Source organism: Dasypus novemcinctus, chromosome 9, assembly GCF_030445035.2.
Source record: "Dasypus novemcinctus isolate mDasNov1 chromosome 9, mDasNov1.1.hap2, whole genome shotgun sequence".
In the NCBI taxonomy this organism is placed as follows: Eukaryota; Metazoa; Chordata; class Mammalia; order Cingulata; family Dasypodidae; genus Dasypus; species Dasypus novemcinctus.
In genome coordinates, this window is record NC_080681.1 from 95,230,147 (window position 1) to 95,255,338 (window position 25,192).

The following is a 25,192-nucleotide window of genomic DNA, read 5'->3' on the forward strand; positions in this document are numbered from 1 at the left end:
GTATGTCCTTAAGGAATTACAGGAATCTTGGTAGAATCAGATTTCAAACCAGGCTGCATGGGGTCCAAGTACAGTGGTTCCAAATTCTTAAATCCAAAATCTTCTGAATACATTACTTTGATGGAACATATCAAAAGTATCAAGTTAAGAGAGCTTGGACATCACAACCTGAATTCCAGTCCAAACTCTGACACTGACTGGAATCCTTCCTGCTTTGGGCCTCTGTTTTCTCAAACTTACCAAATCAGGCTGACTGATCACTAAGAGACCTTCCAAACCTGATGGTCTATGTTTTAACAGTCCCTCGAACACTAAGTTGTTCCCTTCCAAGATCCTTCTTCCTTAGGCCCCAGTACAGCATGTCCTTCAAGATTCATTCCTTGGCCCTTTGTTCTCTGCTCATCATTCTCCACACTTAGCACTTTCCTTTGTATCTTCACTAATGAGTCCTTTGTTTTTTTTTTAAAGATTTATTTATTTCTCTTCTCTCCCCCGCCCCCCCCCCGCCCCGGTGTCCATTTGCTGTGTGTTCTTCTTTGTCCGCTTCTGTTGTTGTCAGTAGCATGGGAATCTGTGCTTCTTTTTGTTGCATCATCTTGTTGTGTCAGCTCTCCATTGTGTGCGGCCCCATTCCTGGGCAAGCTGCACTTTCTTTAGCTCTGGGCGGCTCTCCTTACGGGGCACACTCCTTGCGCGTGGGCCTCCCCTATGTGGGGACACCCCTGCTTGGCAGGGCACTCCTTGCACGCATCAGCACTGCATGTGGACCAGCTGCACACGGGTCAAGGAGGCCCGGGGTTTGAACCGTGGACCTCCCATGTGGTAGACGGATGCCCTAACCACTGGGCCAAGTCCGCTTCCCTACACTAATGAATCTTAAAAAGAATTTCCTTCAGCACTAACTAGGTAATTTGGTAAGATCACCTTACCAAAGTAAGTGAACATTTAATAGCTCACTTTTGTGAAATATAACTACTCTCAAAGTACTCTCCTCCCTTGGCCTCGCTGAACCCTGCTCTCTTGCTTCTTCTCTTTCCTCCCTGACCACTCCTTCCATTTCCTTTGATACCGTGCCTTCCTTGCCACCTTCCCCTGGATTCTGACCTCGGTCCTGTTGTCAGACTTGAGACCTGGTGATGAGCTCGTCCATCTCTGTGATCTCAGTACCGCTTTCCGGCCACGCCCAACTCCTGGATGCAGACCCTTGCCTGAACGCCAGAACCTTCTATCCAGTGACTGATTAGAAATGACTAAAGCCAGCAACTCGGGAGCTGAGGTCGGTTCCTCTCTCCGGACGGCAGATCGGCTGATTCTACCTTCTAAATGCCTGTGGATCCCTCCACGCCTTTCCATGTACTCTTCACACTTACGTGGTTCATGGAACACCTCCTCTGTCTAGCTGTAACAGCCTTCCTACTGGTCTCCTTGTTCATTTTTTTTCTTCTCTCCTACCTCACTCTTCATTTCCTAGAACTGAGTTTCTAAATAAAAACCTGCTATTTTTAAACAGTTCAAAATCCTTCCATGGTCTTTCAATGCTTATAGCAGAATTTCCAAAACCCAGGTTTCTGAGGTGTTTCTTACCAAAGGGGCTGGGTGACACTGGACTATTTCCCTCTGTGGAGGAGCCCCAATGCCCATCAGCATGTCGTTGTTCTGAGAAGTCCTCACTAAAAGATCAAGTGCCCAGCACTCCATGGTCTGGCATTCACTGTCTGATGTCTGCTGACCCCTCTCCACAGTCCTGTCTGGCCACTAACCTTATCTACTCTGCTCCAGTCACATGGGCGCACTTGTGGTTCCTTATACCTGCACTGCTGCTGGCATTCTATTCATCTGAACATGTGGTTTCCTTGACTGACAATGTCCAGATCCCCCTTGCCTGCCTGGTCAAATATTACCTCTTAAGCTGCAGCTGAGCAATATCGAAGTCCTTTTCCTTGCTGCTCCTCCATTCTCATAGGCAGATCAATCTCGTTCCCTCCCCTTCATGCTCCCAACTCATTCATTATCTCAAACTCAAGGGCATTCATTTATTCACATTTGCTCCCACTACTACACTGTGAACTTCTCTAAGGCAGGGACTGTCATCTTAAATTTCTTTTGGATCTTAGTACTAAGCTTGTAAATTAGGGTTTCAATAAGAATTTACTAGCTTCTGGAAATGGATTAGGTGTTCAACAGTTTTGAGGGATGACTCTCATGACCTTTATGGGTCCTTTAATTAAGAAGTGTTCATTATTGTACAGGGGACAAAGAGCAGAAGCTTGAAGCTATGTGGGGGTCAGTGGCCAGAAAGGCTCATTTTCTACCTGTTTTCATTTGTACTTTCCACTTGTATTGTTTTTTGAAACCTTCAATAGTAACCCTTTGTGGGTAGAGGACAGCCTTAAACCACTTTCATAGGTAAGGAACACAAGCACACTACACCAGGCGTTGGGGACTGCCTTATGAACACCAGCCACAAATGCACATCTATGAATTTTCACTGATGAAACCACAAAGGTTAAATTCATGGCTTCTGAGACCTATTGTATACAGAGTATGAAAAGAAACCGCAATTTAAAACAGAAGAAAGAACAGCGTTCCATAAGAGAGATACCATGGTAACAAGCTCAAAGGGATGAACTGGGAAATTCCAGTTCATAATGTTCTCAAGGTATGCTTACATGTCAAAAAACACAAATAAACATCATGAGACAGTCCCCGTTTTCATGGAGAACCTCCAGACAATGGGGCAGTTTATTTCCTAAGGTAGCATTTCACAGGCTAGAGAAGCTATGACAATTAGTAATTCCCTATCTTCATTCCTCCAGGCTGCTATAAACATGCCACAGACCCTCAATATTAGGCACTAACACAATATGACACTGTAAACAGTGGTTAGTCAGCTCTTACACACTTCCATGAAAACATGTTTAGAAGGATTCAATAAAAAGCAGGATATAAAAAAATAATGGCTCACTTTAATTGGAGTCTACCCCAGACAAGGTAGAACAGATAATTTAGTCCTAGATAGTTACATACCCCCTATTTTAATTATCTCCTTCTCACTATTTTTCATCTTCTTGGACACTATGCCTTATGCTTGTAATATTAAAATTGCCAGGTTTCTGGTGCTCTCATCTCAATAAGTAGGTCAACAGATGTTTAATTTATCCTACGGCCTATCTAATACTAGCTTACTATGCTACGACTCCCATGGGAATCTGTACTTCAAACGAAAATATTTGGGGGGCAGTTGTAGTGCAGGGCTTGAGCGCCTGCTCCCCACATATGAGGTCCTGGGTTCAATCCCTGGCACCTCCTGAAAAAAGAAAAGAAAAAAAATATTTGAAGATCCGAGACAAAAAAATAATCCTCTATAAGGAAATTTTAGGTACATATTATTTAGAAAACAACGAAAGCTGTTTTTTCAGAATTAAAAAGGCATTAAGAAGGCAATTAATTACTTTTTAAAAATTCCTACCTAGTTGTGTTGGAAATTTTTATCTTTACTTTTACAAGAAGCCAGAGAAGGCTGAAAACAAAGAGAAGCTTTGAATTAATTTCTGGGGAAGTTCCAAAGGTAAAAAAGTAAACAAACATTTCTCTCAAAACAGAAGGGAAAACCAAATTCTGTTAAGCAAAGGTTAAGAACTGAAGGTATTTTTAGTATTTATACTGCTTCAAAAATTTCCCTAATACTGGTTATTACATAACTCTGAAGTTAAAAGAGAATATTCCGAAGTACATGTGTGACTATTCTGATAGGGTTTTCCACTCACAGTTCTTTCCACTGTGGGGAAGCTCAATTGCCAAACCTAGGGGCCCGTTCCCTGGAGGCAGCTATCTCTAATACAGGTCTTCAACCACCAAAGAGGCCATAATTTGCTAAGGGAGTTATGCTGTCTACCCAACACTGACTGGAACAGGTCTGTTAGTTAAAATTCAGTTGTAAGCCAAATTGGGCTGATTAATATTCATAAATGAAGTTTTCTAGGTCTTCACCTATTTGGGGAAACTGCTATGTTTAATGTTTAAAAACATATACCGTACCCTAGGTATAGGTACACCCATTTATTAGATAGGACATTGTTTTTATGTCCATCCAAATGATTTCCTTTGCCAAGGATGCAATCAGAAACTGAAATCCCCAATTTTGACAGTACCAGGAGAACGTTTTACTGGCAAATGTACCTAGTGGAATATTTTCACTTTTTACATTTGGTTAAAGCAATGTATAGTTTGAGATATTTTTCATTTTTAAACAGCTGAGATGCCAAATGAAAGTATACATTGGTATTACAACTTTGTCATAAACTTTATATATGACAGTATACAGTATACTCAGTATAACATTCTCTACAGTCCAAAGGCCTAAGGAAATACAACACAAACAAACACCGAATCTATCCCAAGCGGTGCTGCTAAAAGCTACGTTAGTCCTCACAGAAACTAGTAACTTGAAATAACTTTGTCTTTTTGATGTTCATGCCCTTCCAAGTCACTTATTTACAATCTACCCCAGTCCTTTGGCACTATTTTTTATTTGATTAGAAATAGTTCACCTTGTCTGCCATTGTAGAGTTATGATATATAAGACTGCTGGAGAGGTTTCCTGCTCCACAAGATAATTATTGAGCTCTAGGAGGGCACTACTTGAGAGGCACAGAGAAAAGCCTTACCTTGTTTGTTCCAAGGGATGCTGAAAAAGGTTACTATGTTCCAAAGATATTTTCTATTCTCCCAAATTTCTTTGGGGTCCCAAATTTTCAGATTTTAACATAAGAACAAAGCAAGCAGTGTTCTCCTTGGCCAGCACTGTAATTACTATAGAGAAAGCAAGTAGAGCAGGCAGCAAATAAACAGGCAACCAAGGATTCCAAAACGCCACATGCAGTATCTCTTTTATTTGGTCCAATACATATATAATAGGAAAAATAAAACCTTAACAGATTTGGAAAGGAATAATATTGATTTACAGAGCTAGGTTAAAATGATATATATTGTTCCTCATTTAAAGCAATGAAAAATAACTTTTAAATCAAGGAAATAGGTTTACAATAAAATTAACTTCTAAAACTTATAATACCCTTCCCAAGTTATCAGAAAAGGTATTTTACGAAATTTTTTTTTTTTTTTAAAAAAGAAAATTCTAATGAAAATTATTACTACTTAGCTTTCATTTTGGTTTACTGGAGTAACTTTAGCATGAGTTAAAAGGAACTATTTATGGGCATGTCTGAATTCATATGATAATTGTACCCTTTAGCTCTGTGCTCTCTAAATGTTTCAGAATATGATTCTAAACTGTTTCCAAAGAAGTTATGTAATTGTACTGTAAACATTTATTCTGCTGGATTTATAAACAAGCCTTAATAATTTAATTATGCAGGCTGGACCAATAATAGACACACAAAAAGGGGTGGTGGTGAGTACGTGAGCCTGAGACACAGCATGGCGGTTAGGAGCACAGACTCTAGAGCCACACTGCCCTGGATATGAATTCTGCCTCTACTATTTACCAGATATCTATCTGTGGACAAGTTATTTAACTTCTCTATATCTCAATTTCCTAACTGAGAAATAGATACTATAATCTCCATTGTGCATGCACAATGGAAATTATAGTTATCTATACCTCATAGGATGGTTATGAGGGATAAGTATACATTTAAAAAGTTCTTATAAAGTGTGTTACAAAGTATGTGTTAAATAAAGATAAACAGAACAAATTCAAGGAGTACTATCTCAAAAGGTGTATTTTATGCTGTTAACTTCTAGTAGTTAGAAAAAAGTTATGGTTAGACTATTTCAAAGCATTTCTAAAGGCAGCAGGTAACACAGAGCCAAGAGGTATTATTACAGTTTAAAAGCAAAGCCATTCTCAATAGGCTAGGGACAAAGCTTAAAAGCCAACCTATGGGAGACTGACTGGAAATCGAAGAGCTGGAATCAGAGCGCTTTATTTTACTCCCAGGATGGTGAACTAGAACAAAAAAATATATAAACACAAAGAAAGAGAGACAGAGCAGGATATGCAGAGACTGGTCAAGAAACAGACAAACTGGCTGACAGTTGGGGAACCTACAGTACCACATGCAGCTCTGCTAACAGGAAAAAGTAAAAGACTTAGTTGAAGAGGATTTATCAACTTGATTTCCTATCCTTGTTGCAGCCTGCACATGCCTCTAGCTACAGGTGCCATTACTCAGGCTCACAATAAATTTATAATTTTCTTTCACCTTTGGGCTGGTGTGCCAGCCTTTTCATATTCAGAAGACAGGTACCCCATGGTCTTGCTTATGTGAGCATCCATCTTAGAGGTCTCTGGGCTCACTGCTAAGTGTCCCTTGCCCTCCCCTCCTGGTGAAGAGGGCTCACCAGTTTTTCCCTGCATGGGAGGGGACCAACACCCTCCCCAAGTTTTGGTCACAGGGATTACAGGCAAAGCATACCGAAGAGGAAAACGAAAGGCCTACATCAGACTCCTTTCTACGCCAATATTAATTTAACACTCCAAACTGAAAAATTCAAATGACACTAAAAATTCTCAACTCTCATTACTGTACTCCTTAAACTCTGTCTCCCTTGGCAGCATTAGACTCTCTTGCCTTTTCTCTCTGGTCTACTCTGGCACACCCTAAATTCTAATCTGTATGGGATGACACCTAGGCAGTTTAGCAACAAAATAAAGAACAGACAGACCCTACTGTAACATTTTATGTAAACATGAAAGATCAATGGTATGGGTACCCCTAACATGTAATTCATGCTCAGGATGGTTCCTTACCTCGGCAGGGATCATTTTTCACTAAAAATTCATCCAAGGCCATCCATCCTCCACCAACGCGGACCATGACTGTGCTGCGCAGAATACGGACCAGCCGCAACTGCTGAGAATCCCCAAACTGTAGAATCAATGGGAAATTTAATTAATAAGTAAGCCTTAAAGCAAGCCTGTATGTTCTTTCCAAAGCAGACTGTATTCAGATAAGTATGACAATTTGATAGTTTGAGAGAGTTTTAAACTCTATTTTGTATTTTCACATTTTTCACAAAGGAGTTTAAAAAACAGAAAAGGAAAAATTACTAAGCTAAAGACCAGGGTCTTGACATACTTTCTATTGGGATAAAGATAATCTTTATGGTCATACCCCTGCTCCTGTACCAAAAAAGGAGGGGGTGGTAGACAAAATATTAGCTCACTTTGATTCCTTTTAAGATTCTGCCCAAATTAAAACCCCATACTTTTTCCATAAAAGCAAAGTAGATATAAAGGTGATGTCAACTTCTGAATACAGTGTGCTCAAAAGTTAAATGGAGAACAGCAAATACTACTCCAAGCCTTAAGGAAACCCTTGTGAAGCATTATTATTACAAGCTTAGAAGGAAGTTTGATTTTGAGCACCAGGTTTTCAGAAATAAACCCAAGTATTCTTCAATTATGACATTATCAGCAGAAAAAGTTATTCAGTCAAACAAATAATTAAGGTATTACTTACACTAAAATTTAGTTGAAGAAATTATAATTTTACTCTACCACAAGCTAATTATAAATACTATTCAAAAATTATTTTGGAATGTTCAAACAAGTATGACTGTCCGTTATTTAGTTTCTTATCTAACATTGCTGCTTTCCATTGTATGTTACTCTCTTCCCAAAATGAAAAGGCAACCAAAGAGAAGCATGCTACAATCCTCACCACCTCCCCAATAAAACTTTTGGTTGGAGAAATGGAATTCCTAAAATTACTTAGTTCTATGAGAATGTTCTGGGGGAGGGGGGTAGGAGTGTGTGGAGTGGGGGAGAAGAGACTGTTTAATCACTTAATTAGGATTTTCAAAGTTATAAAGAGGAATCACTTGGAAACAAGGCACAAAAATTGAAAATGCCAGAAAAGATGTTTGAGCAGGACTTCCCTCAAAATTAATAACCAACCTCTCTCAAAAATTAATATATCTGTGGTTATTCTCTATGTTACTTAACTCTACTCACTCAAATGCACTGTTTATATAGTCAAGGTATCTGGAAAAGAACTGCCTGCTCTTCAGACCTTTACTTTTGAAAGTAAAAAAAATTGTCCTACACCTCTCATCTTATACAGTTTTAACATTTTTATATAAAGTGACTACAATAACACAATGATACAGCGGAAAGGGCACTGAAGTGGGAACCCTGAGATGTGAGGGAATCAATGTCCTGTCCTGAGAAGGAAGCTGCTTCTTTGGCCACTGTGGGAGCTTCCTTGAGCAGGTTCTGGGTGGAATGGAAGATTTTACCAGAACCAAGAGCAGTGAGGGCCTGAGTAGTACACAGGGTTTTCTTTGAATGAGTGAGGAGAGGAAGAAAATAAGCACTTATATATCCCCCAGAGTGAATCAGGAAGTAACCCTGGGACATATGTAATCTTAAAATTATTATTCTGGGCCCTATAATTTATTTGTCAGTCTTTAGAATTACTCCATTTCTTTATTTTTTTTTCCCCCTTAATTTTTAAAATTAAAGTTCTCTTTGAAAGGTTCTAACTTGTTTCTGCAAAGCTATGGAGAAAAGGCTTGATCCAAGCCAGCAGCCAGAATAGCTGGGGAAGTTGAATGATGAGTGATGGAAGGGATTAATAAGGCAGCTCTAAAAATGCCTATTTGGGAAAACCTGGCAGACCTGGGTTGTCAGGAAAAGACCACATAACAAGTATCCTAAGAGCAACAGTAACTACTGTTTCCTTCCCTTAAAGGGAAAATCCTATTATTGGACAAACCCATCCGACCCTCTCTTGGTCAATGGAGCAATAGAGAAGGACTTCTGTGCCACCTGCACGCCTCCGCCTAGTGCTCCGCTGCAGTCATCAGCAAACAGGCACATCTGTTAGGTGCTCCTGGTACTCTCATGTGGTGATACATTTAAAGCCAGTTTGACTGTTCTGGTCTTTGGTTTTTGTTTATCCTGTTTTTCCCCCACTGGCTCAGAACGTTATTGTAGTTAGTGATTACTGCAGTGCCTGGAACTTAACATTAATTGAGGGCTTCACATCAACTCTCAGTGTTATTAATTTTATATTACAGAGACAGATTTCATCCATGCAACTTCCTTTAATTTGAAGACACAGGACCCCAGAGCCCTCATAAAGATCTGAAAGGTTAAAGTTACCAAGTGGAGTGAAAAACCATCCAATCATTTTTGCAAGTCTGTAATTCGATCTCATTAGATTTTGGTTGGCTGGTCATAATTGGCAAACTTGAGGCTATGGTCAATTATGATTTTCATACTACACTTCTTAGGTATCTTATAATTGTAAAATAAAATAAAATAAAATATGATAAAATACATATAACTATATTATAAAATACAGAGCATAACTATGAATATTAAAAAGGCATTAAAAAAGACTGAGGGAGTGGATGTAGCTCAGACAGTTGGGTGCCTGCCTCCAACATGGGAGGTCCTGGGTTCTCTTCCCGGTGCCTCCTAAAGAAGACAAACAACGAGTAGACATTGAGCAAAAAGAATGAACAAAGAGCAAAAAAGAAAAAAAACCCCAAAAAACAAGCAAGACAATGAGCAAAAACAAATGAGCAGGGAGCAGATGTGATTCAAAGCAACTGGGTGCCCACCTCCCACAAGGGAGGTCCCATGTTCGGTTCCCTGTACCTCCTAAAATTAGAAACAACAGACAACGAGCAAAAACAAAAACAAAAGCAAAATGAGGGGAGTGGATGTGGTTCAAGCAGTTGGGCGTCTGCCTACCACATGGGGGGGTGGGGTGGAGGCCCTGGGTTCACTTCCCAGTGCCTTAAAGAAAACAAGGAAGACAGCGAACTGATGCAATACGGAAACACAACAAACAGGGAGTGGATGTCGCTCAAGTGACTGGGCACCTCCTACCCACTTGGGAGGTCCTGGGTTTGGTTCTTGATGCCTCCTAAAAGAAGAGCAGATACAAAGAGTACACAATGAACAAACAGACAAAGAGCAGATGGCGAACGCAAACAACTTGGGGCGGGGGGGAGGGCGGGGCAGGGAGGAATAAATCGACAGATCATAAAACAACAACAAGCAGACAACGAGGAAATAGCTGGAGGAGCCAGCTGGTGGGGGGTGAGGGACTGAGTTCTGACGTGCCCAAAGACTTTTCCATTTAGTGTAGATTATAAAATTTGTACTAACTGTCAAACAAATCAGAACTATGCTATCTGGTGATCTTTCAACACTGAAGTAGCAGACCAGGTTCTTTTTAGAATTGGAATGAACTGATACCATAGCCTCAATTTCCTTTGAAACATATTACTTATAACTTAATCCAGAATAAAATCATCCTGTTAGTTTATCTAGTTTTGAGTGATAATTTCACCTCCTTAAAAAAAAAAGTAGATTTATATCTTCTTGTTACTGCGATAGCTTTGCAATACTGGTCCTTTCAGCAGTTTCTCCACTTGGTAAGACAACCAAGATGTGACCCAGGCATGCTTTAGATTATGTCCTCTCCCCATAGCAAAGAACAGGCAGCATTAACTACACAGACCATTTCCATTAGGGAAAGGAAATGTTGCAAGGCACACTGTACCTGATTGCCGAGGAAGAACTAGAGACAGTAAGAGTAAAGGATGGAGGAAATGGAAGAAAAAAAAAGAGAACATTTTGTCAAATTAACACCAAGGTATAAAAATCACATAATCACCTTACCAGCTTCAAGCAATGACACCGACCATATTCTTATCGAATTCCTGCTACAGGGATGTGGTTTTACAAATTAAGAAGACCTACCTTTCTACTGTTCCACTAATATGCTGTTCTTGTTAATTCGTTTCTCTTGCAGGTGAATTAAAAAACAAACAAACTCACAAAATTCACAAAAAGAGCTGCAGGGTGCCTAAGAGTTACCTCCTGAGAGCCTCCAAGTTGCTCAAATGTGGCCACTCTCTAAGCCAAACTCAGTGTGTAAATGCATTACCTTCCCCCCCCAGCATGGGACATGACTCCCAGGGATGAGCCTCCCTAGTGCCAAGGGATTACTACCAATCACTAACTGGAGAAACACCTGGAAAGAGACCTCGAATAAAAGGGTCAACTCAGACCAGCAGAATATCTCAGTACATGTTGGATCAAGTGTTAAAAACTGCTCTTTGACCTTAAATAAAAGGGGGAAATGGCAAAGACAAATGAATTGATATGGCTAAGAGTCTTCCAAAAAGAGCTGGGAGGTCATCAGAGGGGTAGCGCTTACACACACCTCAGCAGGACCCCAGAAAAAGCCAAAATAGATACAACTCTAGGTACTGATTCTCCAGAAGGCTATAGAGATCCACAGGTATAAAATCATGCCAGATGGATTTGGAGCTCTGTGCCATGTCAGAGGACCCTTCTTTGGAATTTGTGCTCCTGAGTGTGACAGAGCTGGACTCAGATGTGACTTTTCTACACATGCCTCTTCTGTCACTTTTACTGAACCTGTGGATGGCGCTAGGGATGGTCCATACTCAGGAGACTTGAATCTCTGGACTGCCCATTTGCCAGCTAGGCCCTGAGCCTCAGCAGAGTGGCGACTCCTACTCTTTGGTTCGTTGGTCTTACCCAGGTCAGCTAACAGGGAGGTGAAGATGGACAACCACCACACCAGGGAATCAAGAGTGCCTACAACTGTAAGCAGAGGAATTGCATTCATCATTCATGTGGAATCTAAGCCCCCTCTTGATCTAGAGCTAGAGGGGACATCACCACCCCAGGGTCTACAGAATGGAGGAATAAAATATGGACTAGAGTGGACTTACTGATATTCTACTATAAAACTACTGTGGTGAGTAATAGAAGAAATTTTAGCACTGAGGTGGAGAAAGTGGCCACAATAGTTGCTGGGGGCAGGGAGAGGGTAGAAGAGATGTGACGTGGGGACATTTGTGGGATTTTGAGTTGCCTTAATGATATTGCAGGGTCAGATGCTGGACTTTATATATCCTGCCATAACCCACTGAATGTACTGGGGGAGAGTGCGAACTACAGGGTTAAACTATTACTGTGTAGTGCAGCAGTGCCCCAAAATGTGTTCAGCGAGTGTGATGAGTGTGCCGCAATGATGAGGGAGGTTGGTGTGGGAGGTGTGGGAGGAGTGGGGTGTGGGGGGGTGGGGGAATACAGGAACCTCTTATATTTTTTAGTGTAACATTTTTTTTTGTGATATATATATATATATATATATATATATATATATATATAGCTTCAAAAAAAATTTATAAAAATGATGTGGTGGGGAGTGGGGAGTGGGTTATATGGGAACCTCTTATGTTTGTTTTTTTTAATGTTTTTTAATGTAACATTCCTTGTGATCTATTAATTTAAAAAGTTAAAAAAAAAAAAAACTCACCAAATCTAACAAGCAAGCATAGGATTATCTGGAGCTTTATTAACTAAAAACACTGAATTTTTAGTCACCCAGACACTCCCCAGCTAATAGTAGCATGGTGTTTTTGGGTATATTTTGTGGATGTTTTTGATGTACTAATACTAATAGAACCTGGATTTTCCTATGACTTAACTCAGTGCACATAACTATAATCTGACATGGCCACCTAAATCCTCTTTGTCAATTTTTTTTTCTTAGAACTTTAAAAAATCCTGACAGGCTACTGAATATGCTTTAGGAGCCCTACTTCAGATCCTGTCTATAACATGACCCTGGTTTCAAAAGATGCTGAAACACAAGAATCATTCACTGTCAGTTACAGCCACACTCAACACAGCTTTCCAGAGGAAACCACGGAGCCTGGCATCTCCCTGGTACATCTAGGCCCCATTTCTACTGCAACTCAAAACATGCAGAGTGACCCTTGGGGCTCTGACACAGTTTGTCCATCCCTCTCTGAGATTTAAATGTTAGTCATTAGATATACCTATTTTTTTTTTTTTTACCTTACAGCAAAGTTGTCTTTGACTCCTTAAAGGCTTTGGTAAACAGTGAGGAGGGGGCTCTGAATTGTCTTCTATCTCAGAACTCAAGTACAAACTACTATCTAGATAGATATGGCATTATTTTTCAGATTGAACTATGTAGGACACTAAACTAAGCCTTAACAGGGTAACTGACATTTGACATTTGCAGAGATGAGGACAGAGAATGAACATATTTCAAGTTCAATGGACTCTGATCCTCCAAGTATCAGTAGCCAGAAGGTGGGATTATCCAAACTGCTGTGTCAGGATGATTTCACCTATAAGGAAACCACCACAAAGGACTGGTTTTCTCTTCCTTACCCGGTATTTATTCTCTCCAATCTGCTCCACCTGAAACCTTTTTGCACACTTGCACTGAGCCACTTGTCTTGTGACCTAAGTTGTAAACGAGAAAAAGGAAAATGTGAGGGATAGAGCAAGACTTACTTTTCAGAAAAACAAAGTTTTTACAGGCAAAAAGAGTAGCTAGTCATTTTTTAAGGCATTTTAGGCTTTTTGACACACATATATTCATCTTCAGTTCTGAATACATGTTTTTCCTAACTAAGAATTAAGACATTGAGAAAAAAAGTCAGAATATGAATGAAATTCTCAAGTAACTATACAAGACATTCTTCTATCCTTTCAAATTCCAAGAAAACATGTTAATAGGCATGCATCAAAATCAACTAATTAATAAAACAAATTATGAACTGATTTGAATTTCAATCTATGAGTCTGAGATTCCCTGGAAGTTAGTCCTTGTCTGTTCCAAGGCATTCCCAAGGCCTACCCTGCTGCTGCTTCTTCCCCTTCCCAGGATCTGCTGTCAATGGATTCTGTGATTTCTATATGCTACTGATGAATTTGCTATTTTCTTTGAGATGCTATTTCTCAATGTGATATAGTTTTTACTTAGGCAGAAAGTTTGGTGGGTACATACCATCTTAAACATTAATTCATCCCTTAGATGCTACGTATAAAGACCACTCCCTTACATTCTGATGTAGGATGCTCAGGACTGAGAGATGAGTTAGTTCTAAGCAATATGGTCCCTGTGAACCAGGACAAGAATGGTACCTTGGAAAGGTTCTCTATAAACTTTAGGTCACCATACAGATGTGACTCCCTTGAGTAACACGTCATCTAGACTGAGTGTGGCAGTTTGAGATTATTTTATGAAACCCAAAAGAGAAACATTATATTTGTAAACTAATCTATTCCTCTGCATATGATACCCTTTGATTGCATTAAATCCAGTTGAGGGGCCTTTATTAGATTACCTGTTAAGATTACAGCTTTCTGGGGAAGCAGATTTGGCTCAACTGATAGAACATCTGGCTACCACATGGGAGGTCCAGGGTTCAAACCCAGGGCCTCCTAACCCATGTGGTGAGCTGGCCCACACGCAGTGCTAATACGCGCAACGAGTGCTGTGTCACGCAGAGGTGTCCCCCACATAGGGGAGCCCCACGTGCAAGGAGTGCGCCCTGTAAGGAGGGCTGCCCTGTGCGAAAAAAAGTGCAGCCTGCCCAGGAGTGGCACTGCACACATGGAGAGCTGATACAGCAGGATGATGCAACAAGAGACACACAGATTTCTGGTGCCGCTGACAAAAATACAAGTGGACACAGGAAAACACACAGCGAATGGACACAGACACAGAGAGCAGACAACTGGGGGGGTGGAGGGAGGAAGGGAGAGAAATAAAAAATAAATCTAAAAATTAAAAGATTATAGCTTTTTGATTGACTAGACTTTAGTAAGGCATGACACAGGTTGAGTGCCTGCCCCCTTGCTGTGTCTGACATAAACGGACACTAACTCAAGCAGACACACAGAAGAGAGAACTCTTTCATTTTTGATCCTGCCAAGGGACAGAAAGGAGAAAGCTCAAACAGCTAAAGCCCCTGGGAGAGATGAACCATGTTGCCTGACAGTTTATAGCTGATCTTGGAAAGAGAGACGAGACTGATACAGGAAGCCCTGAGAGACAAGCCCTATGCCAGCTGGCAGCTGCAATTGAGAAGGAGCAGAGCCTCAAGAGGAAGAGAAAGCCCAGCAGTGAAGGCAGAGACTAGCCAGAGATTGATGACCATTTTTGTTTCAACATGTGGCAACTGACTTTGGTGAGAAAGCAACCCTGAGTTGGACTTTTTATGACCTTGTAACTGTAAGCTTTTACCCGCAAAAACGCCCTTTATAAAAGCCAACAGATTTCTGGTACTCTGCATCAGCAGCCCATTAGTGGACTGATACACTGAGCTAGAGTTCAACTGCCATAGAAATCCTCTAGGCCTCCTTGCTTAAGGCCACCTAAAAGGAGATTCCAAAACAGAACTCCACATCACCTCCCAACAGACAAGTCAAAGGGCCAATATGGCAAGTGCACTCAGCTAAATTCAGGACAATAAAAAACCATTTGATAAATATCATTAAGATGTCAAAATTATCCAAAGCAATTTATAGGTTCAATGCTATCCCAATCAAAATTCCAACAACCTTCTTCAAAGAAACGGAAAAGCCAAGCATCAAATTTATTTGGAAGGGTAAAGGTCCCCAAACAGCTAAAGCAATCTTGAAAAAGAATGAAGTTGGAGGACTCACACTTCCTAATCTTAAAACTTATTACAAAGCCACAGTAATCAAAACAGCATGTACTGGCACAAGGACAGATATAGAGACCAATGGAATCCAACTGAGAGCCCAGAAATCAATCCTCACATTTACAGTCAACTAATTTTTTTGACAAGGGGCAAAGACTACTCAATTGGAAATGAACAGTCTCTTCAATGAATGGTGCTGGGAAAACTGGAACTCTATTTGCAAAAAAAGGAGGACTCCTACCTTATACCATATCCAAAAATCAACTCAAAATTGAACAAAGACATAAATGTAAGAGCAGGACTATCAAACTCCTAGAAGAAAATCTAAGTAAGCCTCTCCAAGGACCTTGTATTAGGAAATGGTTGCTTAGACTTTATACCCCAAAGCACAAGCAACAAAAGAAAACATAGATAAATGGGACCTCACAAACTTAAAAACTTTTGTACCTCAAAGGACTTTATCATGAAAGTAAAATGGGAACCTGCACAATGGGAAAAAATATTTAGAAACCACATATTGATAAAGATTTAATATCCAAAATGTATAAATTCTTCAACTTAACAACAAAAAGACAACCCAATTAAAAAGTGGCCAAAAGACTTGATTAGATATTGCTCCAAAGACATACAAATAGCCAGAAAGCACATGAAAAGATGTTCAACATTATTAGCCATCAAGGAAATGTAAATCAAAACTATAATAAGATACCATTTCATACCCATTAGAATGGCTGCTTTAAAAAAAAAAAAAGGAAAAAAACAAGTGTTGGAGAGATGCTGAGAAATAGGAACACTTACTCATTGTTGGTGGCAATGTAAAAATGATGTAGCTGCTGTAGAAGACAGTTTGGCAGTTCCTCAGAAAACTAAGTATAAAACTATCAGATGACCTGGCAAACTACTATTAGGTATATACCCTACAGAATTGAGACCAGGAACTCAAACAGATATTTGCATACCAATGTTCACAGCAGCATCATTCACAATTCTCAAAAGATGGAAGCAATCCCAGTATCCATCATCTGATTAATAGATTAATAAAATGTGGTAAACACATTCAACGGAATATTATTCAGTCATAAAAAGGAATGAAGTCCTGGTACATGCAAGAGCATGGATGAATCTTGAGGACATCATGTTGAGTGGAATAAGTCAGACATAAAAGGAAAAATACTGTTAAGATTTCACTGAAATCACTGAAACAATGAGAACAAGCAAACTCAGAATCTAGAATATAGGTTGCAAGGGAATGGGGTGGGATAGGGAATGGGACGTTAAGGCTTAAAATGTACAGGGTTCCTATTTGGAATGATGGAAATGTTTGGGTAATGGGTGGTAGTGACAGTGGTCCAACATTGTGAATCACTGAACAGTACTGCAACAAATGTCTGAATACAATTAAAAGGGGAAAAGTTAGATTGTATATACAGTAACAATAAGAATTTTTTAAAAAATCACAGAACTACATTACACGAACAGGGAACACAAAATTAAACCATGGACTTTAATTAATAGCACAATTATAAAAAAGTGCTATCATTAATTGTAACAAATGTTCCACATCAATGCAGGATGGCAGGGTGTTGGGGTGACAGGGTAGTGTATGAGAGTCATGTATTTTTTGCATGATTGATTTGTATACCCACAATTCCTCTAATTAAAATTTTTTCGAAGCACAAAATAAAAAAAAACCCACAGTCAAAAATGCACTCGAAATACAATTATTTCCCATACCTCATCTTCAATTTTATCTGCATCAGTTGTTGGTCGATAAGCATCCTTGTTGGGATGGAGAGCAGCCACAAATTCATAGTAATCAATGTAGCCATCCCCATCTCGGTCAAAAATGTCAGCCACAGCAGTCATCTCTAACTTGGCGGTAGGAAACTCTAGAAAAAAGGAATCAGGTTTTGGAACTTTATTAACTTAGAGGGATTGTTTGTTTGGTTGGAGATAACAAAGTTTTATGTCTTGGTTTTTTATCTGAAAAGCAATGTGTCCATTTTTGAAAACTTAGAAGATAAAAAATATCATGAAGAAGATAAAAATCACAAACAAATCCAGCACCCAGAGACCACTCACTGCTAATTTTTGTGTGTTTTTGGTTACTGACTTCCCAATTCCATGCAATGAAAAAAAGGTAATATTTCAAACATACCAAAAAAAAAAAAACCATAAAATATTAAAACCCCCCATATATCTATACTACCCAACTAAAGAATTTCCTTATCCGTTCCACTGTTGTTGGATATTTGGATTTCAGAACAGTGAAGATTCAGACTTAGTAGCATGAAGTGCCACCCCATGTTTAGACTCTTGCCAAATTCCCTTTCAAAATAAAAGTGTGAAGTTTTTCAGCAACCAGAGTGATTTATGAAAACATACATCAGTTCATAGTGTTCCTTAGCTGAAAACTTTCAGTGATTGCCACTGACTAGAATAAAATTTGAACTTCTCATGACAGCCTATAAAATCTTGCATTATCTGGCCACTGCCTACCTTTACAACTTCATCTCTTACTACTTTCCTCCTAGGTTATAATACTCCAGCCTTCCCATTCCTAAACATGCTAAGCTCATTCCCACCTCAGTATCTTTGCCCCTGCTGTTCCCTCTGCCTTATCTCTTCCCCCAAATCTTTATGTGGCTGCATCCTTCTTATCATTCAGGTCTCAGTTCAAATACCACCTCACATAAAGTAGCAAAGCTCTGAGACATGCTTTGTGATCTTGGCAAGTCACTTACACCTACTTTATGGTTGAATTATTTCTTCTATTAAAAATAAATGAAGACCATATACTTTGTAAACTGCTATACAAATGTCAGAAACTGCTACCATGAGAACTTTATTTTTAAACATTTTACTTAGAACCTCATCACTCAGGCAAGTTAGTTCCTTATCTACGCTTCAAAAATGTTTTGCTTGCCACTATGTCAAACAAGATTAGTAATAAAATAAAGATCTTTTATTTCCAGTGAAATGAGGCTCTTCTTTCCATTAAAACACTAGATCAATCTTAGTAAGCACTTATATTATTTCTTCCCTAAGCCTATAGCTTTTAGCTTCAGAAGGATTGTTGAGCCAGAATATTGTCTGCTTCTACAAATTAAGAGCAAGGAATCCCAGGTGTGACCTAGTGTTTGGAATTATGACTGGACTCACTGGATGCTAAAATGCCATCGATAAATTCCTGACGTGTTATCTTCCCATCCTGGTCCTTGTCAATTCGCCGGAAGAAATCCATCACTCGTGACTTTTTGTGATTCATCCAACGCATATACTTTTTCCTCCAGACATCAAAGTCAAAGTTGGCAAATTCCTTTAACTAGACAGAAATCAGAGGTATCAAAAAGACTTATCATTTTGGCCCTCAATCCTGCCAAAGTGCACCGAAGCTTTCAGACATTTAATGAAGCCATGCAGGTCGCTGGGAAGGAGGGGGATAGGGTAGGCACTAAATATGCTATCTACATATTGCCTCATTTATGAAGACACTTTCTGGCTCCCTCACTCAAAGCCACAATTACTTACATAAACTGGTATAATGGAGCAGCAGGAGAAACAGTAACTGAACAACTACCATGGAAAATACAGAGCACGTAGAACAAGAATGGGTAGAGCCAGCATTATTTTCCCTTTGGACGTTTTTGAAAGATCACCCCCTTAGATGTAAGGGAATGGATTCTATCCCAGAAGAGAGGTTCTCAACACCCCTCACTTACGTTATTTTGAGAGGTACTATAACCACAGATAGGGTCCGTATCAGGAGGCTCATGTCTTCCACCACCACCTATTGAGACTTCTGAAATAATATGAATTCTGACTAGAAGCATTAGGAACGCAACCTTGTACCCAAGCATGTTTCTTTGGACTGGCACCAGAGGAAAAAACTGCCCACAAGACTTCCATGCTAAATATTTGGCCTTGATAGAAAATAGCAAGCCTGTGTGGTAGGCAAGAGGATTTTCAGCTACTTGGACTCTGTCAGGGATATATGCTCAGAATGACTTAAACAGTGCAGCAATTCCCCTGGTCTTTCAAACTCCAAAGTCGGAAAGAATGGGGGGAAAAAAACAAATCAAATATGCTTAAAACTCAATTGACCTATGGAAATAACAACAGAAAACACAGAACACTCACTTCCGGGCATAGCTGCTTTGATATGCACAAATAAAAAATATGAAAGATATTAGAGGTTTGTTTTGGAAATGAGAAAGTGTAGTACTATATTTTTTAGACTGAGCAATGACACTTGGAAATAGATTTGCTTTTCATGATCTAATGAAGACTAATGGAATAGCAAGATCATAAAAATATTAATCTTCATAATTATGTAGATCAGACCTTTAAATAAAGAGCTCAATAATGGTCATTTTTATAAACTCCACACCTGGAGGTAACTTTCCAAACCTATTTTTCAAGATGTTGAGGAGGACTGAGTCAGAGGCCTGCCCCTCATATGTCCTGGTTAGTATCTTGCTTTCCATAATCACATGCTGCATCCTACTCCTATAGAATGGTTTTCTCATAAATCTGTGTCTTTTACCTTAAAGGGGCATGAAGGAAAGAGATGGCTCAGTACTGGCCTGTTTCTACTTCTGAAGAAATTGGCCGAAGCATGCAAGTCATACTAAGAGGGTCTCAAAAGAGCTGACTTTTGATAAAAGGTTGCTTCCTCCAAGGAAAGCAACTCAGTGGGGCATTACCTCCTCCAGTCTATCCAAGGCATCATTCAACTTCCGCTGCCGCTCCAGTGCTAAGAGCCAGACCTGCTGCCAGCGGGCAGAGAGCTGGTTGATCCGTGGATTTTTTGCTTCAGATTGTGAAAGGATTGGCATGGCAGGGGGTGTGGGCTGACTCAAAGACTTCCCTAAAAGGAAAGATAACCACAAGATTAGAAAAGACAGTTTTGTATATCTGTAAAGAGAACTAACCATTAAAGATTTTGAACTTAAGAGATCTTTATAATGATATCCAGTTAGTAATTGATAAAAATAGGGAAACTAGCAAATATTTAGATATGGAAGCACAATAATCCCAAAACTACTTGTTTCTTAGGTATCTTCAACCAATTATGATCTACCTTAGTGAAATAAGGAAATGTCAACTCACCAAAAAAAACCAATGGATTCTAATGAAGTGGACTTATTTTATGATTAAAACAGTGTAAACCAAGTATAAACAGCCTGCACTAAAAACAAAAGCAACGCAAAATAATTTGCTTAACTACCTCAAAATAATTTTATACCAATCCAAGAAAATAGAGTATTAGTTACTATTTGCCAGTAGAAGAAAAGTGAATTAAAAAAAAAAGAAAAAAAAAAAGAAGGGCTTTGGTTCAATTCTGTTATGGTTTTTCAAAATGGGAACTTTCTTTTTTTTTAAAAAAGCACTTGGAAAGTGTTCATCTTCTATTAGTAGTAATAAAGCACTCTATCATCACAGTAGGCTAGAAACATACTGCTACCACTGCGGGCCTTCTCGATGAAAGGTGCGTGAGTAGGTTCTATATTTTTCCTTTTGTATGTTTTGGTGACCCGGTCCACATCAGGCTGTTTGCGAGTCATCTCCTCCATAAATGTCTGTCAAACACAAACAATAGGAAAAAAAGAGTAAAGAGTTTTCTTGGACTATGGAGTCAGGCACTTCTTACTAAGACCAAGCCCATAACTAAATGACCAATTGATGGAAACTTTGACCAACCAATGGACACTTTTTGAACAAGTCACTATGAAGGTGCTGGAGACTTGAAAGAGTTAAGACATAGCCTCTAATTTCAAGGAATCCACAGCTGAGTGAGGAAAACAAAAAAGTCAGAGAATATCAAAGAAATACCTAGGATGGGCATCTCACAGTCCAAGCTGACAGGGAAGACAGCCTGGAGACTGGCATCTGAGCTAAGTACTGAGGTTGAACAATTAACCAGTCAAAGAATTGGGGGAGGGCAATCCCAGCAAAGAGTGCAGCACTGGCAAAGCCAGGGAAACAGTTGGAGTGGCAAATGTTGGGGCTAGAGAGTTAGACAGGAGAAACATCACAAAAAGCCGCGTGTCACACTAGGGATTGGAATTTTATTCAAAGAGCAGTGGAGGGGCAACTTAAGAATTTTGATCTAGGGAAGAGCCATGATCTGATCCGTGTTTAGAGCTATCATTTTAGCTTCAGTGTGCAAGACAGGGAAGTGATGGGGGAGTGACTAGCAGTGACGAGACTGGTTAGGAAACAATTGCAGTAACTGAGGCAAAAGTAAGATGATGGCTTATGAATCAGGAAAGGAGGAGCCAAGAGGTATTTTGGAAATGGGACACAGATGTTCTGGTGATTGGCCAGACATTGAGAGTATATAGGAAAGGGAGGAACTCTAGATACAACACAGACTTCCATGTCGGGTGACTGGGTGGATGAAAAGATAGGGTGTAAGTTTGGAAGGGAGAGGTAGGAGTAAGTAAGGAGGCAAAGATAAATTGGATTTTAGATTACTTCTGATGTATCATACTGGACTTCAGGAGATGAAGGAGATGTAGAGTCTTGGTTTATAGATGATGGTTGAAGTCTATGGACTGGATGTCACAGGAAAGGTCTATAGCGCGAGAAGAGGTTCAAGGATAGAACTTCAGGGAACACCAAAATTAACAAGTAGACAGAGGGAAGTGGACATGGCTCAACTGATAGAGCATCCACCTACCATATGGGCGGTCCAGGGTTCAAATCCAGGGCCTCTTGGCCCATGTGGTGAGCTGATGCATGTGTGGGACTGCCACGCACAAGGAGTGCTGTCCCACACAGGGGTGTCCCCAGCATAGGGGAGCCCCATGCACAAGGAGTGTGCCCTGCACTGAGCCACCCATGTGAAAAAAGCGCAGCCCACCTAGAAGTAGTGCTGCACACACGGAGAGTTGATGCAGCAAGATGATGCAACAAAAAGAGACAGAGATTCCCGGTGCCGCTGACAAAAATACAAGCAGACATAGAACACCCAGAGAGCAGACAACGGCGGGGGGGGGGGGGGGGGGGAGGAGAAATAAATAAAATAAATCTTAACAAAACAAAACAAAAAAAACCCCACAAGTAGACAGAGGAAAAGGAGCCAGACAAGGGGTCTAAGAAGAAATGGTTAGAGAGACTGGAGAAAAACAAGATGGAAGACACAGAAGTCAAAGGAAGAGAGTTCTGAGAAGTAAAAAAATGCTAACTATGTCCTATGTCAAGTCAAGGACTGAAAAGCACCTGTGGGATTTGGGCAATAGGATGTGTCCAGGGCACTGTTTGGTGGGGATGGGAGTCTGACTGTAAGAGTCTGAGGAGTGAGTGGAAATGAGTAGAGAAGACAGGGAACAAGAAGCTTGGCTAGAAAAGGAGAGAAGGAACAAAGGTAATAACTCAAGGGTAACATGGGGTTGAGAAGCAATGTCTGGACGTTTTCCAGGAATGAGTAAATAGGAGAGCTTGAATACACAGGGGAAAAAGAGGATAAGAGAATGAAGAAAAATTGGCTTCAACAAGAAGGTAATCTCTACCACTCAGTCAGGAGGGAAGATGTCAATGTAGGTAAATCTGATAGGAAGTACAGGAAGTTCTTATTGGCTAGGGTAGTTTTTCATACCCCCTAAAAAGATACATTGTCCACAATGTAACTAAGCAAGACCTGTGCTTGTATTAAGTATACATTATCATGTTGAAAACCATACTTGTCTCCTAAGGATGTTAAGAAAGTTCAACTGAGTTTCCTTCATTCAATTTAGCATGAGGTGTTTTCTTAGCCCACTGTACGGAGTAATGAGGAAAGTTCAAGGGACCCTTGGGTCCGAGGAAGGTCCATAAAAACAATGTGGTAGGCAGATTTCCAAGATGGCCCCCAAGATGCCACCCCTAGAATATATGGCCTGTTTAATCTCCTTCCCTTGAGTGTGAGCAAGACCTGACTTTATGGTGGGAGAGTCACTCCTTTTATTACATTATATTATGTAAGACTCTGTCATAGCAACTGGAAGAGTTTCTCCTGCTGGCTGTGGCTGCTGTGGCTAAGACCTGAGGGTAGCCTCTAAACGCTGAGAATGGCCCCTGGCTGATAGCAAACAAGAAAACGGAGATGTTAGCCCTATGACTGCAAAGAAGTGAAATTCTGCCAACAACTTGAATGAGCCTGGAAGAGGACCCCAAGTTCCAGGTAAGAACTGTAGCACTAGCTGATACCTTGATTTTAACTTGGTGAGACACCAAGAAGAAAATCTAGATAACTTATGCGCAGACTTCGGGCCCATAGAAACTATGAGATAATAAATGTATACTGTTTTAGCTATTAAGTCTGCGGTAAATTGCCATCTAGCAAAAACCAAACCCAAACAAACACAAAGGGCAAAGGAAACGGGTGCCATGACCAGTGCAGGAAAGGCGATGCAGATACCTGGTGCTCAGCAATAAGGGCTTTAACTCGGTCAATGTTCTGAGGGATCGGCTCCTGATCCCGCTGAATGAGGGTGGTCTCGGCCCACTGGATCCATGCCAGAAGTTCTTCCAAGAGCTCAGCGTTCGCCACCAGCTCTGAAAGGGCCGTTTCAAGGCGCTGCTGGTGCTGCTTAGCCCATGTAAGGACCTATGGAGAAACAAAGACACCATCACCATTCTGAGTCAAGCACATGTATCTCTTTGTGTTTCAATACCCTTTTTCTTCTGACGTTTTAGGGGAGAGAACACCCAAAGCAGTCAAGAGGCTTGATTCTTATTATGGTGAGAGTTGGGATAAGAAATTGGCTCTCCTGAATGTGAATCTAGTATGTCCTGTTAAAAATAGGACTTTTCAGGAAGGAGGAAAACAGACAGACAATGTATCCGGGAAGTCATTAATGAACTCATCACAATATTGGCACTATTTTTCTGGGTTTCTGCACATTATCAAATAAATAGACATTATTAAAATGCAAACATAATTTTTGTTGAGATATTCACAGTGAGAAGTTGGGAAAGTTCATTATTTGGGGGGTCATGTGGGAATCTCTGTAGTATTTTATTGTTCTAAACCTCCCCCCTTTTTTAAAGGGGTACTGGAAGTTGAACTCAGGACCTCATACGTGGGAGGCAGATGCTCAACCACTGAGCTGCATCTGCCTCCTACAAACACATTTTACTAGGCATGTGTAATCTTACTGTAAAACTTACTTCCTCAAACCGAGCTCGAATAATAGTGATCCAATGTTTGATGGTGGTAATGCAATCAGGATGGCAGATAGCCAGGATGACTTCTCCCATTGCTACTGCTGCATTAACATCCACTCGTTTTTCTTCCACTTTCTTCATGAATTCCTGAACAAAAAAGATTTGAAAACAAACATTTTAGAAATCTACTCTAGCAGGATTGTTAGGTCAACACCAACAGGGAAAACTATATCATTGTACTTCTTTTCCTCCACATGTAGACAAAGAGCCCTAAAAATTCTTACATAGGTATCTCTGGCATTTTCTTTCCAGTTCTAAAAGACATGGAGAAGGTGAGATGACAAGGACTAGGACAGATGGAAGTATGCTCCTTTTACTAGGCAAAGCATGCCCCTTTTCCTATTCTGAGTTAATTTTTCCCTTTTTTTAAATCCCTATTTTTTATTCATTACCATATTTATAAAAAATTTTGCCTTTGCATAAATATAATAGTTATAAAACACTACAATATATTTTTGTAAAATAC

At 40.0% G+C, this 25,192-nt stretch overlaps 1 protein-coding gene across 3 annotated transcripts in view; it reads right to left on the reverse strand.

The window, feature by feature from the left end:
- Window positions 1-25,192, reverse strand: part of MACF1 (microtubule actin crosslinking factor 1) — a 385,648-nt gene that overhangs the window by 6,198 nt on the left and 354,258 nt on the right. For all 3 annotated transcript variants that reach the window (XM_058303848.2, XM_058303845.2, XM_058303843.2), the window contains 10 exons: window positions 24,670-24,813; window positions 23,918-24,106; window positions 20,975-21,095; window positions 20,220-20,383; window positions 18,676-18,838; window positions 17,248-17,402; window positions 13,229-13,303; window positions 10,548-10,565; window positions 6,776-6,893; window positions 5,903-5,971 (listed from right to left, as the gene is read on the reverse strand). In XM_058303848.2, coding sequence (XP_058159831.1) covers window positions 5,903-5,971; window positions 6,776-6,893; window positions 10,548-10,565; window positions 13,229-13,303; window positions 17,248-17,402; window positions 18,676-18,838; window positions 20,220-20,383; window positions 20,975-21,095; window positions 23,918-24,106; window positions 24,670-24,813 — 1,216 coding nt within the window. The remainder of the gene's footprint in view (window positions 1-5,902; window positions 5,972-6,775; window positions 6,894-10,547; window positions 10,566-13,228; window positions 13,304-17,247; window positions 17,403-18,675; window positions 18,839-20,219; window positions 20,384-20,974; window positions 21,096-23,917; window positions 24,107-24,669; window positions 24,814-25,192) is intronic.